This window comes from Rhinatrema bivittatum, chromosome 2, assembly GCF_901001135.1.
Source record: "Rhinatrema bivittatum chromosome 2, aRhiBiv1.1, whole genome shotgun sequence".
Lineage (NCBI taxonomy): Eukaryota > Metazoa > Chordata > Amphibia > Gymnophiona > Rhinatrematidae > Rhinatrema > Rhinatrema bivittatum.
The window spans coordinates 126,622,671-126,637,246 of NC_042616.1; the positions used below are offsets into that span (position 1 = coordinate 126,622,671).

Consider the following 14,576-nt stretch of genomic DNA (forward strand, 5'->3'; position numbering starts at 1 on the left):
ATGGTGTAATTGGAGGGGGATATGTAGATCGATTGGGGCTAATTGATGGATGTTTTAGAAAATGGTGAGAATGGCCATTATGATATTCTGTTTTATTTTCCCCAACATATCTTTGTGTTAATATGCAGAGCATACAATAACAGAAAATATATAGTCACAGAATAACAGCCATTCGTCTCCACATTTCAACTTAACAGAGACTGCTATAGCAGTAGGCAAAACCTAAAACACATCCCACTCATTCATTCATTAGCACACCTTCAATAGTTATTGTACTCATTATACAATTTTGTCTTACTTTCCCTATGCTGAAGTATATCCTATACTTTGTTTTATGCATCAGTTTAGTATTTAAGTCTTCAATAGCTTTCCATTCCCGCATTTTATTTACCTGAAGTTGCAGAGATGAAGGGCTTACAGTCTTCCAACATTGCAGTATCTCCAATCTTGCTAGGAGAAGTGCAATTTGTACAAATGTAATACTAGTTATAGATAAAAGATTCTGCCTAAGTAGTGTCTCCTAATAATAATACTTCCCCCCAGAAAAGGTGGCCACACATGTATCACTTTGTATCACACATCTAAAACACCCCTCCAAAAACCATACAATGTGGAACATAAAAGAAAACTGAGCCATATTAGCTCTAGCAACATTACTCCATATACATTGATCAGATTTCAAAAGCCCTATCTGAAATAATCTTACCGCTGTATAATTCCTATGAATAATGCAAATTGCATCTTTTGTAGCAACATTGTTATCTTCAGTTTTATCAATATATTCTATAGTTTATCTTTAGTTAGTGGTATCAAATTCAGTAGACCATTGATTTGCTAGTTTCTGCAATAGACTTTGAGATTTGTTTTTTCAGATGTAGGTTTGTACCAGTAAGATATTCTATTACGACTTTTGCTCACCCCTTTCGATAAGAAAAAGATATAGCTAACATCAAAAAGGGTTGGTGATTGTCGCAGTAAAGATGACACACAATTCCTAGATTGTAAATAGGCATAAAAATGTGAAGTGGGCAACTCAAACATTCTCTTTACTTGTTCAAATGAAAATATATAATTATTGGCTATGGAAAATAGGTAGGATACATATTTAAGCTGTTTCCCTTTCCAGTGTTGAAAAACAATGCTATGCATCCTAGGTCTAAAGTCAATATTCCCCACAAACAGTAAGAAGCTTGATAATCTATAGTCAGATCCCCATCAGGAACATAACAATTTGTAAACACTACATACAGCTTGAAACAAGGGGATGATTTCAGAACAGGAAAGGCTATATTAGATAAATGTAATGCCCATGGAGTAAGCTGAGAAAGCTAAGACTTAATCAAACCTAGCAAACAAAACTGGAATTTATTTCTTATTCCTTTGCAAACTGAAACTGACAAGCAAAATTATAAAAACAAAAATCTGGTAAACATATCCCCTTTAAAGCGTACTTCTGTTGCAGCATAATATATTTAATACGTCTAGCTTTATTCCAGCATAAAAAACCCAATACCAAAGACTGCAATCATCTTGTCTTTCTTTCAAAGTCAACAAGATAATATTTATAATGTATTTAGTAATTTAGGAAAGAGCCATTTTAAACAAAGCAGCTCTACCAAATAGGGGGTTTCATCTAAGATTGCAAGGTCACCTGAATTGAATCAATAACTGGTATTATATTTAGCTGGTAAAGCTTCCTATAATTAGAACAAAAGTTTAACCCAAAATGTAAAACTGAAGGTAACTCATCTTAAGGGAAACTTCCCAAGAGTTTTAAGGGACGATGACAAAACTAAAGCCTCTGATTTGTTATAATTAATGGATAGCCCTGCAAGTGAACCAAAATCATGAAAATGTTTCATATCAGGCAATGAAATTACGGAATCAGAAACAAAAAGTAGTATATCATCTGCAAATATGCATATTTTTTGTTCAAGATGACTAAAAGAAAACTCATGAAAATCAGGACTTTACGCAGCTTAATAGCGAATGGTTCAACAGATAAAACATATAGTAAAGGAGACAGAGGACAACCCTGTTGCATACCACCTCTTAAATCAAAGGAATCAGAAATCTGGCCATTAACAATTAGTCGGGCATGCGAATTAGTGTATAATTTTAGCCATCTCAAAAAAATTCACCTTCAAAGCCATTGTACTTTATCAAAGGCTTTTTCAGAATCTAAACTAATAATCAGTCTGTCTACAGATTCTGAAGACCATAGGACACGTATTTATTTGTGAATATTAGACACTTGGCTCCCTTTAACAGAGCCCACCTGATCAGCAATAACCAGTTCAGGAACAACAAAACTAAGTCTTCTAGCTTGGATAGAAGCTAATAATTTAAGATCTACATTCAATAAAGAAATAGGTCGATAACTCTCTGGTCTAGTTAAATCTTTTCCTTTCTTAGGAAATATAGTGATTAAAGCTTGATTAGCAATCTCAGAAAAAGTTAAAACTTCCAATGAGTAATTGTAAAACTGCAATAAGGGAGATGGTATGCATTCTAGGGTACTGAAGGAACTAAAAAATGAAATTTCTGATCTTATTAGTTAAAATTTGTAACCTATCATTTAAAATCATCCATTGTACCTGAAGACTGGAGGCTGGCCAAGGTAACCCCACTATTTAAAAAAGGCTCCAGGAGCGATCCGGGTAACTACAGACCTGTGAGCCTAACTTCAGTGCCGGGAAAAATAGAAACTATTCTCAAGATCAAAATCGTAGAGCATATAGAAAGACATAGTTTAATGGAACACAATCAACATGGATTTTACCCAAGGGAAGACTTGCCTAACAAATCTGCTTCTTTTTTTTTGAAGGGGTTAATAAACATGTGGATAAAGGTGAACCGGTAGATGTAGTATATTTGGATTTTCAGAAGGCGTTTGACAAAGTCCCTCATGAAAGGCTTCTAAGAAAACTAAAAAGTCATGGGATAGGAGGCGATGTCTTTTCATGGATTACAAACTGGTTAAAAGACAGGAAAGAGAGTAGGATTAAATGGTCAATTTTCTCAGTGGAAAAGGGTAAACAGTGGAGTGCCTCAGGGATCTGTACTTGGACCGGTGCTTTTCAATATATAAATGATCTGGAAAGGAATACGAGTGAGGATAGCAAATTTGCAGACGATACAAAATTATTCAGAGTAGTTAAATCACAAGCGGATTGTGATACATTACAAGAGGTCCTTGCAAGACTGGAAGATTGGGCATCAAAATGGCAGATGAAATTTAATGTGGACAACTGCAAGGTGTTGCATATAGGGGAAAATAACCCTTGCTGTAGTTACACGATGTTAGGTTCCATATTAGGAGCTACCACCCAGGAAAAAGATCTAGGCATCATAGTGGATAATACTTTAAAATCGTCTGCTTAGTGTGCTGCAGCAGTCAAAAAAGCAAACAGAATGTTAGGAATTATTAGGAAGGGAATGGTTAATAAAACGGAAAATGTCAATGCCTCTCTTGCTCCATGGTGAGACCGCACCTTGAATACTGTGTACAATTCTGGTCGCCGCATCTCAGAAAAGATATAGTTGTGATGGAGAAGGTACAGAGAAGGGCAGCCAAAATGATAAAGGGGATGGAACAGCTCCCCTATGAGAAAAGGCTGAAGAGGTTAGGGTTCAGCTTGGAGAAGAGAAGCTGAGGGGGGATATGAGGTCTTTAAGATCATGAGGTCTTCAACGAGTATTTTTATTTATTTTATTTATTTATTGGCTTTTAATATACCGACATTCGTGGGAACATCATGTCTGTTTACAATGTAACAGAAAGGAGGAAAAGACATAAAATCAGGGGAGGGAAGAGGGAGCAGTTAGAAAAGGAGAGACGAAGAAAGGATGGAAACGTAGGCAGGGAAGGAAAAGAACCAGAGACTGAAAGGGAGCCACCAAGAGAGTTATAATATAACGTGGAAAACTGTGCTTTCCGGGGAAGGCACTGAGCTCAACTAATTTAAATAAACCAATTAATGTGATTGAACTTGCCATGTAGATGTGAATCGGCTATTTACACTTTTGAATAATAGAAGGATTAGGGGGCATTCCATGAAGTTAGCAAGTAGCACATTTAAGACTAATCGGAGAAAGTTCTTTTTCACTCAATGCACAATAAAGCTCTGGAATTTGTTGCCAGAGGATGTGGTTAGTGCAGTTAATGTAGCTGGGTTCAAAAAAGTTTGGATAAGTTCTTGGAGGAGAAGTCCATTAACGGCTATTAATCAAGTTTACTTAGGGAATAGCCACTACTATTAATTGCATCAGTAGCATGGGATCTTCTTAGTGTTTGGGTAATTGCCAGGTCAAACCAGGCCACAACATTCTTGTGGCCTGGTTTGGCCTCTGTTGGAAACAGGATGCTGGGCTTGATGGACCCTTGGTCTGACCCAGCATGGCAATTTCTTATGTTCTTATCAGATGTGACCTCAATATCTTATAACATTTGAGCTATATCTATTGAGACCTGGGGCTTTCCTTAATTTTGACTGCTTGATAGCATTATCAAGTTCAATCACATTAATTGATTTATTTAAATTAGAAAGCTGCTATGTCAAAGACTAGGTAATGAACCTTTCTCAAAGTTTTTGCTTAAGTCTTCCTGCACTGGCTTATTCATGTAGAGGGTTCGATAATAGTCCATAGAAATCTGCAGGATTTCCATAGTGTCTGAAACAGCTCCAGAGGTTTTATCAATCAGTTTTGTTATAAAATACTTGGATTGTGCATTTTTAATCAATCTTATCTCTGCACTAACTTTATTAGTATAATGAAACGTCCTAGCTTTCGTCCATAAGTGATCTTTGTGGTTGAAACAGTAAGTGATTTAGTTGATTTTTAATATTCAACATAGCTAGTCTGTTTCCAAATCTTATTGATTGGATATGATGCTTTTTGGTTATGGACAATTGCCATGTAAGCTGTACTATAGTAGCATCTCTCTCCTTATTCTTATGACTTAGGTAGGAAATGATCTCACCCCATAAGACAGTTTTACCTGCTCATAAGACCTGCAGGGAAATTTTGGGAGACATATCTAAATATTGTTTCCACTTAGTTTCCAAGAAAGTCTTAAATTTATTGTCTTGTTATAGGAAAGAGGGAAATTGCCATCTAGGTATTGTTGTCCTCTGTCCCAAATCCAGTTCTATAGTCATTGTTCCAATCTTAGCCACCTTATCTTTCAAAAATAGAAAATCAGATGTGAGAAAACAAGGCTGGAATAGGCACTATGAGGTGAGGAGTACAATCTACTGCATCATGGTTTAAGACCTGCCAGATATCCATCAATTGTAATTCTCTAAGTAAAAAAGGTATTCCCATCCCTTTACATCTAGGCTGTAGCCTAGATGGTTTCACGTCTACAGTAGGGTCCGATAGATTAAAATCCCCACTCAAAATCAAAGCATGATCCGAAAACTGGCTGGCAATTGTCTCTAATTCAGAAAAGAAAGCATGGCTATATACATCAGCAGCATAAATTTCCCTAGTAAATATTTCATATTGTATAACACAATAGCTGCAAAGATGTATCGACCATTACTATCAGATAACTTTGTCTTCCTGAAGTGGCAGATTTTTGTGAATCAATATCAATACTCCCATTTGACGAGTAGAAAATGAGGCAGAAATTTGACCCATTCATTCTTTTTTAAATTTAAGTTTTTCTTTCAATGTCAGGTACGTTTCCTGTAAAAACACAATGTGAGAAACAGATTTTTTTTTTTTTTAAAAAGATTCAAAATTGTTTTCCTTTTTATTGGGGAATGAACTCCATCAACATTCAATTCCCTAATTTTTAGGGAATCCTACTTGAAAGCTAGAGAAGGAGAATGCTTCCCAGCCAAAACACATATATATTTCCAGCCCAGATAGTGCAACCATTTAAATCTCTAAGCCATAATATAGATATATTATGTCTGTAATAATCACTTTGCTCATTGAAGGAAAACATCCACACATATCTGTCCTTTCATCCACACTCAACATACAAAAACACAAGTAAAAGGATAGTAAAAGCTCCAGCAACACTCCAAGGGACTACATAATCTTCCACTGGATGTCTTTTGTGATGAAAATGCACCCTCCAAGGGCGTCACATAATTATCCCCTATAGATCATCTAAAACATCAGTCCAGACCTTGAAAATAAAACTAAACATATGATATTCGTAGCATGTATTCTACAGCAATCAATCATTTTGTCACAGAGACAGTTCCACAAAGGAAATACGTGAAGCACATTTATCCAAAACAGTATCTAGCAGAAAAATCTGTAATGTTAAAAACATCAATTGGAATTTTAAATAAATGAGAAATCAAGCAAAGGGAGATTGTCTAATAAAACAGTCCACAAGTGAGCAAAATAATTGTCCAGCTAGTATGATCAATTATAACTCAGCTGCATATAACATCTCATCTCCCAGTTTCTTCCAATGTCTGTATTTTGTATCTTCATAATCGGCGCTATAAGTCTCATTAGCTGCTAGAATTATCACAGTGATCGATCTTGATGACTCCAACTAACCTGGAAAGTTTCTCAAAATATAAAAATTTCAGCGGAGAGTGTTCGCAGCCAACAAGTCCAAAACAAGCATAGAGAGAATAGCAAACAGCTGCAAAAAAAAAAAAAAAAAGTCACATGCCCTCACAACCAAAGTAAGCACTTATAATGAAAATGCCGCTTTTATTAATAGTGAATAGCAAACAGACCAAAACTTCAATCTCCTAGTATAGCTATAAATTTCCTCACCTGATCCTTAGTCTTCAACAAGACTGTTAGTACCTTGAAACACTTTGGCTGGGAAAATAGAACAAAATCTGAGACCTCTCCAATGCAGTACAGAGCATAGCAATGACATTTGTCTGCGAGCTTTGGATACTTTTTGAGATAAACCATTAATCAAAATGTTTGACCTTCATAGTCCAGAACCCCTTTTCTTGTATAATTAATACTTTATTCAGAAAGTTGAGTATATGAGCAATGGCCAGTATAGGACTTTGCACATTTTCTCTTACCAGGCCAATTCTATGAACTTGCTCCACTACTACTGGCTCAGTTTCCAAAGAAAGGCCTAGTTTTTCAGGAAGCCAGACTTGTACAAAATGTACAAGCTCATCTTCTTTATGCCATTCCAGTAAACCAATAATCCTTAGATTATTCCTTCTAGTCCATTTCGCCTGATCTTCCAGCTGATCATGGAGACTTGCATTATCCTTTTTCAAGTCGACTATCTGCATCATAAGCTGATCCAATGTTATTTCCTGGGCTGCTACTCAATTTTCCAAGTCTGCCTTATGATTCATTGTGCTTTTCCATAATGTCCTTAATTTCAGCTAAAGAAGACTGCAATTTGGATAGATCTTCCAAATTTGCTGAAACCAGCTTTGAAATATCTCGAACCAAGTCTTTTTTGAGGTCAGTAATACCTTTCTCAAGCTCTGCCACCATATTTTCTTCTGGGGGTTTGTTTTTCCTTTGCTGCTCGCACAGATTTCACAGACATTCCAATCAATATTACCACTTCAAGTAATCTTAAGGCTGTCGGATGCAATCGAGGTAGGGAAAAAAAAGCTGTTAGGGGCATGTAAATTATCAAAAGTAAGTAAGCCTTTTCGGAACTCCCCAGCTTGCGACTCTCAGCTGCAATGCATTGGCTGGCGGTCCGATATTCTGTTTTTGTTCTCCATTCCTAGCATTCTTGGTCACTACCACACACTGAGCAGAGGATTTCAAGATATCCACGATGATGCCTTGATCCTTTTCCTGGGTGGTAACTCCCAAAGTGTGGAACCTTGCATCGTATACCTATAATTTGCGTTGCTTTTCCTTACATGCATCACTTTGCATTTGTCCACATTAAATGTAATGTGCCATTTGGATGCCCAGTCTCCCCAGTCTTGCAAGGTCTTCTTACAAGTTGTCATAATTCTCTTGTGATTTAACAACTTTGAATAATTTTGTATCATCAGCAAATTTGATTACCTCACTTGTTCCCATATCTAGGTCATTTATAAATGTTAAAAAGCAGTGGCCCTGGGGCATACCACTTTTTACCTTTCTCCATTGAGAAAATTGACCATTTAGTCTTACTCTGTTTTCTATCTTAACTAGTTATCAATCCACAATAGAATATTGTCTCCTAACCCATGAGTTTTTAATTTTTTCACAGGTCTCTTGTTGAGCTATTTTGTGAAATGCTTTCTGAAAATCCAGATACGCATATATTAACTGACTCACCTTTATCCACGTTTGTTCACACCTTTTTTAAAAACAAAAAAAGAAAATGTAGCAAATTGCTGAATCCATGTTGACTTTGTCCCATTAAACTGTCTGTCTATATAGTCAGTAATTTTGTTCTTTAGAATAGTTTTAAACCATTTTTCCCAGCACTGACATCAGGCTTACCAGTCTAGTTTACTGGAACCATTTTTAAAAGCTGGCATTACATTGACCGTTCTGTAGATGATTACCAGTATTAGGTCTGCAGTTTCATTTACTATTTGGTCCAGGTGATTTCTACTGTTTAGTTTGTCAATTTGCCATAGTACATCTTCCAGGTTCACTGAGATTTGTTTCATTTCCTCTGAAGCATCACATATAAATATCACTTCTGGCATGGGTACCTGTCTTACATCTTCCTCAGTAAAGACTGAATCAAAGAATTCATGAAATCTCTGCTATTTTATTTATTTATTTTGAAGTACTTAATATACCGTGCCCTCCAAGGTTCGGGGCAGTTTACAATAAAACATTCATAGAGTGAATGTAACATAAAACACATAAATTAAAATAAGTTGTCCTCCCTTAGCTCCCCTTTTACCCCTTGATCATCTAATGGCCCATCTGACTCCCTCACAGGCCTTTTGCTTCGTATGTATCTGAAAAGGTTTTTATCAGTTCTTGCTACCATATCAAGCTGGTCTTCAAATTTGTCTACCTTCCTTATCAATGCTTTGCATCTAACTTGCCAGTGCTTTTGCTGTTTTCTTCATTTGGATCCCTTTTTTCCATTTTTTTGAAGACTGTTCTTTTTGCTAGAATAGCTTCCCTCCTCACCTATTAACCATGCCAGCAGTCATTTGGCCTTCATTCCACCTTTTTTAATGTGTGGAATTCAATTGGTCTGGGCTTCCAAGATGGTATTAACATTCATGCCTGATGTAAACTCTTATCTTTGCAGCTTCTTGTTTCTGTTTTTCCTAACCGTTTTTCTCATTTTATCATAATCTCCCTTTTGAAAGTTAAATGCTATCTCAGTAGATTTTTTTTGTGTCCTCCTTCCAGTTATCAAGTCACATTTGATCATTAGGGCCACTTGTCAATAGTGATCATAACACCATTACCTATTGCACCAAATCATGTATTTTACTAAGAATTAGATCTATAATAGCTCTAACCCCCCCTGTTGGTTCTTGTTTCAGCTACTCCATGAAGCAGTCATTTATTTCATTTAGAAACTTTACCTCCTTAACATGTCCTTAGCATATCTTGATGTGACCGTTTATGCATTCAGTATGGGGGTAATCGAAATCACCCATTATTTGTCACTATTTTTGTTGGTTTTCCTAATTTGTTAGCATTTTATCAACTGTCCATTTTGGACAGGTGGCCGGTAGTACACCCCCCCCCCCTCCCCACTGTTCTATTCCCCTTCTCACATGGAATTTTCCATAAATATTCTATAGTGCATTTTATTTCCTGTAGAACTTTTTTCGTATTTGACTCCGTCCTCTTCAACATGTAGTGCCCACCTCTCTACCAATTTGATCCATCCTATCATTGCTATATAATTTGTACCTTGGTATTAGTGTCCTGTTGGTTAACTTGTTTTCACAAGGTCTCTTGAGATGCCGACTATATCTACCATTTCATTCAATAATCTGCATTCTAACTCTCCCATCTTATGTTTTAGAATTCTAACATTTATATACAGACATTTCAAAGTATATTTTGTTTGAATTAACAACCTGCTTATCAGTTGACAGTGGAAATTTGAAATATTTCTACTCTTTACTTAAAGGCACATGGGCTATTTTAGCATTTATTGTAACCTCTCTATCAGGATGCCCATCATCCCTATTTTGTTAATATCCTGCAAAGATGCACCATTCCAAACCATGCACTTTTGAGCAACTGTCTGCTTTCCCCCATCATCTAGTTTAAAAGCTGTTCTGTCTCTTTTTTAAAGGTTAGTGCCAGCAGCCTGGTTCCGCTTTGGTTAGGATGAAGCCCATCTTGTCTGATTAGACTCCTCCTCTTCCCTGCACCATCTAATCCATGCATTGAGACTGGAACTCAGCCTGGCTCTGTGGTCCTGCACATAGACTTCTAAGAGGTCCTAAGACAGAGATCAGTACTTTCCAGTTTTACCAGGCTGTCCTGAGGAGGTGGTATGCATAGGAGACTTTAAAAACTGCTCTAGCCACACAATTGATCTTATGGCACTTCACAAGTAGAGGCCAGATTACAGCTTTCTTCTTCCATCACCAGAGTCTTGCCAATCTCCCAGCTTCTGACCAAGCTCTCTGCCTACAGACTCCAAATCCTGTATTCTTCATCCTCCCATTGGCTTCTAACCCTCCACCAGTACAGGAGTCAATTTTAGTTTCAGAAGAGGATGCTCCACCAATGACACCAGCTCTGATATTTCAACAAGCCATGGAGCAAATAGATATAGTATGAAGTTTTTTCTTCTTTTTTGTGCCAGATCTGGATCATCCAACTTTTTGACCAGCCTACCAAATCCTTCTGTTCTCACCTCAGAAGGTAATGTCAGGTGCTCCACCATTGCTGCCAACATCAAGATGTAGGAGATCTACATCGTGACAGACTTCCTCCTGCTTCGGTTCCCTCAGCGGGAATCAGTCTTCCTCGCTTGCAGCAATTGTCTTGGTCCAGTGCTCACTCTCCAGGAAAGTCCCCCAGCAGCTTCACGGGCATTCCATCTGACCTGCCTCCTGGGCTGCTGGATCACACTTCACCACCAGAGGTTATGATATAATTTGTTGAGAAGATGGGAATAGCAGTAGGCAAAGACCCTGATCCAAGAGCAGAGATCATGGGAATACTGAAAATCTTGGACATTCCAGCAGAACCTTCTGCCTTACCAAATCACCCAGTACAAGATGTTCTCATGAAGATGTGGGAAAGTCCTTATTCGGGTATTATACAGTCACTCATAAACTGAATCTAAAGTTCAGGATGAAAAAATTCCCAGGATGTAAGGGACTCTGGAAGGGTGCACACTGACTCACTAGTTACTGCCAGAGGGTTGAGTTGGTTGTTAAACTGCTACATAGAACGTTTCACATACCACTATACTATGTGCAAAAAGAATGTAAGAGAATAAGAATATTGATGTGTATGAAGTGACACGCTAAGAGGAGTAAAAACTATGACAGACCAATACAGTACAGTGCGCTCCAACGCCTGCTCTTGGATATGCGTTTTCCCTTACCCCTTCAGTAAGGGGCAGAAAATGCACGTCCAACCCGCGGCACCTAATAGCGCCCTCAACATGCAAATGCATGTTGATGGCCCTATTAGGTATGCGCGCGGGATACAGTAAGTAAAATGTGCAGCCAAGCCGCACATTTTACTCTAAGAAATTAGCGCCTACCCAAAGGTAAGCGCTAGTTTCTGACGGCACCGGGAAAGTGCACAGAAAAGCAGTAAAAACTGCTTTTCTGTGCACCCTCCGACTTAATATCATAGTGAGATTAAGTCGGAGGTCCCGAAGGGTGTAAAAAGTAAGAAAAAAAACAATTTAAATTGGCCCGGCAGCTGTCAGGCCGAAAACCGGACACCCAATTTTGCCGGTGGCTGTCAGCGGGCTTGAGAACAGACGCCGGCAAAATTGAGCGGCTGTCAAACCCGCTGACAGCCACCGCTCCGGGTCAAAAGGAGGCGCTAGGGACGCGTTAGTGTCCCTAGCACCTCCTTTTGCCCGTTTCTACCGCCGGGCCTAATTAGCATACAGAATTGCGAGTGGCCGATGCGCGTGCTGGGAGAGCAGGCGTTCGTCCGCTCTCCCGCGTTTTTACTGAATCGGCCTGTGAGTTAGGAAAGAAGAATGAACTGGGAACATGAGAAGGAGCCTATTGAGGAGAGAGAAGGAGTAATAAGTGCAAATTTTGGGGCTATAAAGTAGAATCTAAAGGGGAAAATGAAAGACTAATTATAGAATGAATGATCCATGCAAGGGCTTTAGCACTATCAGCAGAAAGAAAATCATATATATGAGAGGTCAAAAAGGTTAGAGAGATAAGATCTAAGAACAGATGGCATAAAAAACTTAGGTTTTTTACAGCATTTTATGATTCTTGTACTAATTATGCTAACCAAAGATGCTTCTACCTGTCTTCTAGTATGGCATCCTTAGTGGACGGTACTTGACACCATTGGATTTTTCGTACCATTTTCTCCAGGATCTTCTTTTCTGAATTTGTTTACCTTATTAGGTTTTCTTGTTCCTTTTGGGAATTTTAAGCTGAAGGCTTGATGGGGGGGAGGGGAGGCCTCAGAATTTACTGTATTGGTGGCTAATGGTGTGAGGTTAGAGGGGAAGAATGTCATAGTTGCTATAAATAAGGATCTTATGGCATGCTTGTCTTGGATAGCTCCATTTCTTAAAGTGGGAGTGCAGTGCTGGAATTAGCCCTAATTAGGTTCCAAAAGTCAGACAAGGCTTTCCTTGCAAAGGTTTAAAAAATAATAGGAAGCATATATCAACGCCAGGCAGCCCATTGCTTTGTAAATTCATGATGAGAGCAGGCTGGGCAAATCTGAACTCTTTCAGGCAAAACTAACATGGAAAGTTTTGGAAGATTGTAAGACTAAGGGCACCCAGTACCCAGCATCTCCCGAGAACACTTATATTGACTAATAAAAATACATTATACTTTTACTGAGTCTAAGTGTTCTTGTGTCCCTGGCCATAAGCATAGAGTAAGCTTTACAGAAGAACACAGTCACACAGAATAAGGTCCTTGAGTTAGATTTCTAAGATGGCATTAGAGATTTGGTTGGAAAGAATGGAAACTTCTCAGGTTCCTTGTAGACAAGTTCCAATAAAATCATAATTACCTTCTAGGGCTTCAGAACTGTCTGCTAACTTCAAAACCTGATTACCTATGATCCAGACAAGTTGCACATATTTTTCTTTGTTTAAACAAGAACTGTTCAAAGCAAGCAGAAACCACAATTTGTGTGCTCAAGATGTCCTATCATTTCTTTAAATGACTTATTTTAATTAAAGAGCATTTATGATGCAAAAAAACAAAGGCTTTGTCTTGGCTAGGCATATTAAAGTTGCCCATCCAAGAAGTATACCTGTGCAAAAAAAGAGCAAAAATTATACTGCAGTCTATTACTGTGACATAATTTTGAGCCTAGAAATGTTTGGATGAATTTGTTCTGTACTGTTGATCTATTTAGCTATTAGATAATCTGAACCTGTTAAATTGTTGTAATGTGTAGAATACTGCAAACTAATGAAGAGTATGGCATTCTGTGAATGTAAATGTACTATATTGTTCACGAGCAGATTCCCTCTTCAGCAGTCAGATAGCAGATATATAAAAAAAATGTTGCAGTTGTACTGTTCATTTGCTTTGCAGCTGCTTAAAACCAAACTTTGTGCAGAAAGTAAAAGTATCCAAGAAATGGTGATGTCCACTATTAGTATATATATTTTTTGGGATGTACTTGTACATGCTCAGGGTAAATTTTAGCTAATTTAGTACTGGAGGGCATGAGAGTGTAAAAGAGAGTAGTGTGGGACAGTGGTATGCAAATATCATTAAGATCTGGAAAAATGGGTGAAACAGAGGAAAACTGAGCACAGTGAGAATTGGCACTCCATAGTTCCCAACCTTCACATCAAAGATGATGATAGTGAAGAAGTATATTAGAAATATTGCCAGAACATTTTTCTTCAAGAAAAAACTTTGATGTGGCACTGGTCTACACATTTTTTTTTTAAAGATAGTTTCCTTATTTCTTTCCTTGGTTCTTAGTCAAAGATCTCAATGTTTTTTTCGTCTGAATATTCAGATCTGTAATTTCTAGCCAAAGAAAACATTTTTTCTGATTTCTGTCTGCTTTCAAACTTATACCATACTATCTTTCTGACTACTTATAGCATCTTTCATCAGAAGAAAACTGCCATGGCACTTGCCACAGCCAGTCAGATAGTCAGTATGATTCTCCTCCAAGGGGTTGGTCAGAAGAGTTGGATGAACTTGGGCATACCTTATATATCAGTGAACATACTAATGAAAAGGTACATTCTCCTTTCTCCTCAGTGTCTGTTTTAATTTAGTAGATCCTTGTTTTAAAACCTGTTTGCAGAGTATATTGAATGATGCAAATCAAGTTGTATTAGTTGATAAGATTTGATGTTTCTCACCATTGCCAGCATTGTGTTAATGTAGTGATGTAAGTATATATTTTTTTGAAACCTCCTAAAGGAAGTAGAACAAAGTCAATCTCATGAGTAGATATGGGGTGAGGTGTACACAGCTTGGAATAGGAAATATTCAGAAGCTGGGAGTGGCCAAATAATTGTA

The 14,576-nt window shown here is 37.7% G+C and overlaps 1 protein-coding gene across 8 annotated transcripts in view; it reads left to right on the top strand.

The window, feature by feature from the left end:
* ARHGAP12 (Rho GTPase activating protein 12) overlaps positions 1-14,576 on the top strand; it is a 287,089-nt gene that overhangs the window by 86,946 nt on the left and 185,567 nt on the right. For 5 of the 8 annotated variants that reach the window (XM_029588589.1, XM_029588588.1, XM_029588591.1 and 2 more), the window contains exon 4: positions 14,150-14,290. The exons of the other annotated variants lie outside the window; for them this stretch is intronic. In XM_029588589.1, coding sequence (XP_029444449.1) covers positions 14,150-14,290 — 141 coding nt within the window. The remainder of the gene's footprint in view (positions 1-14,149; positions 14,291-14,576) is intronic. 8 annotated transcript variants of the gene reach the window in all.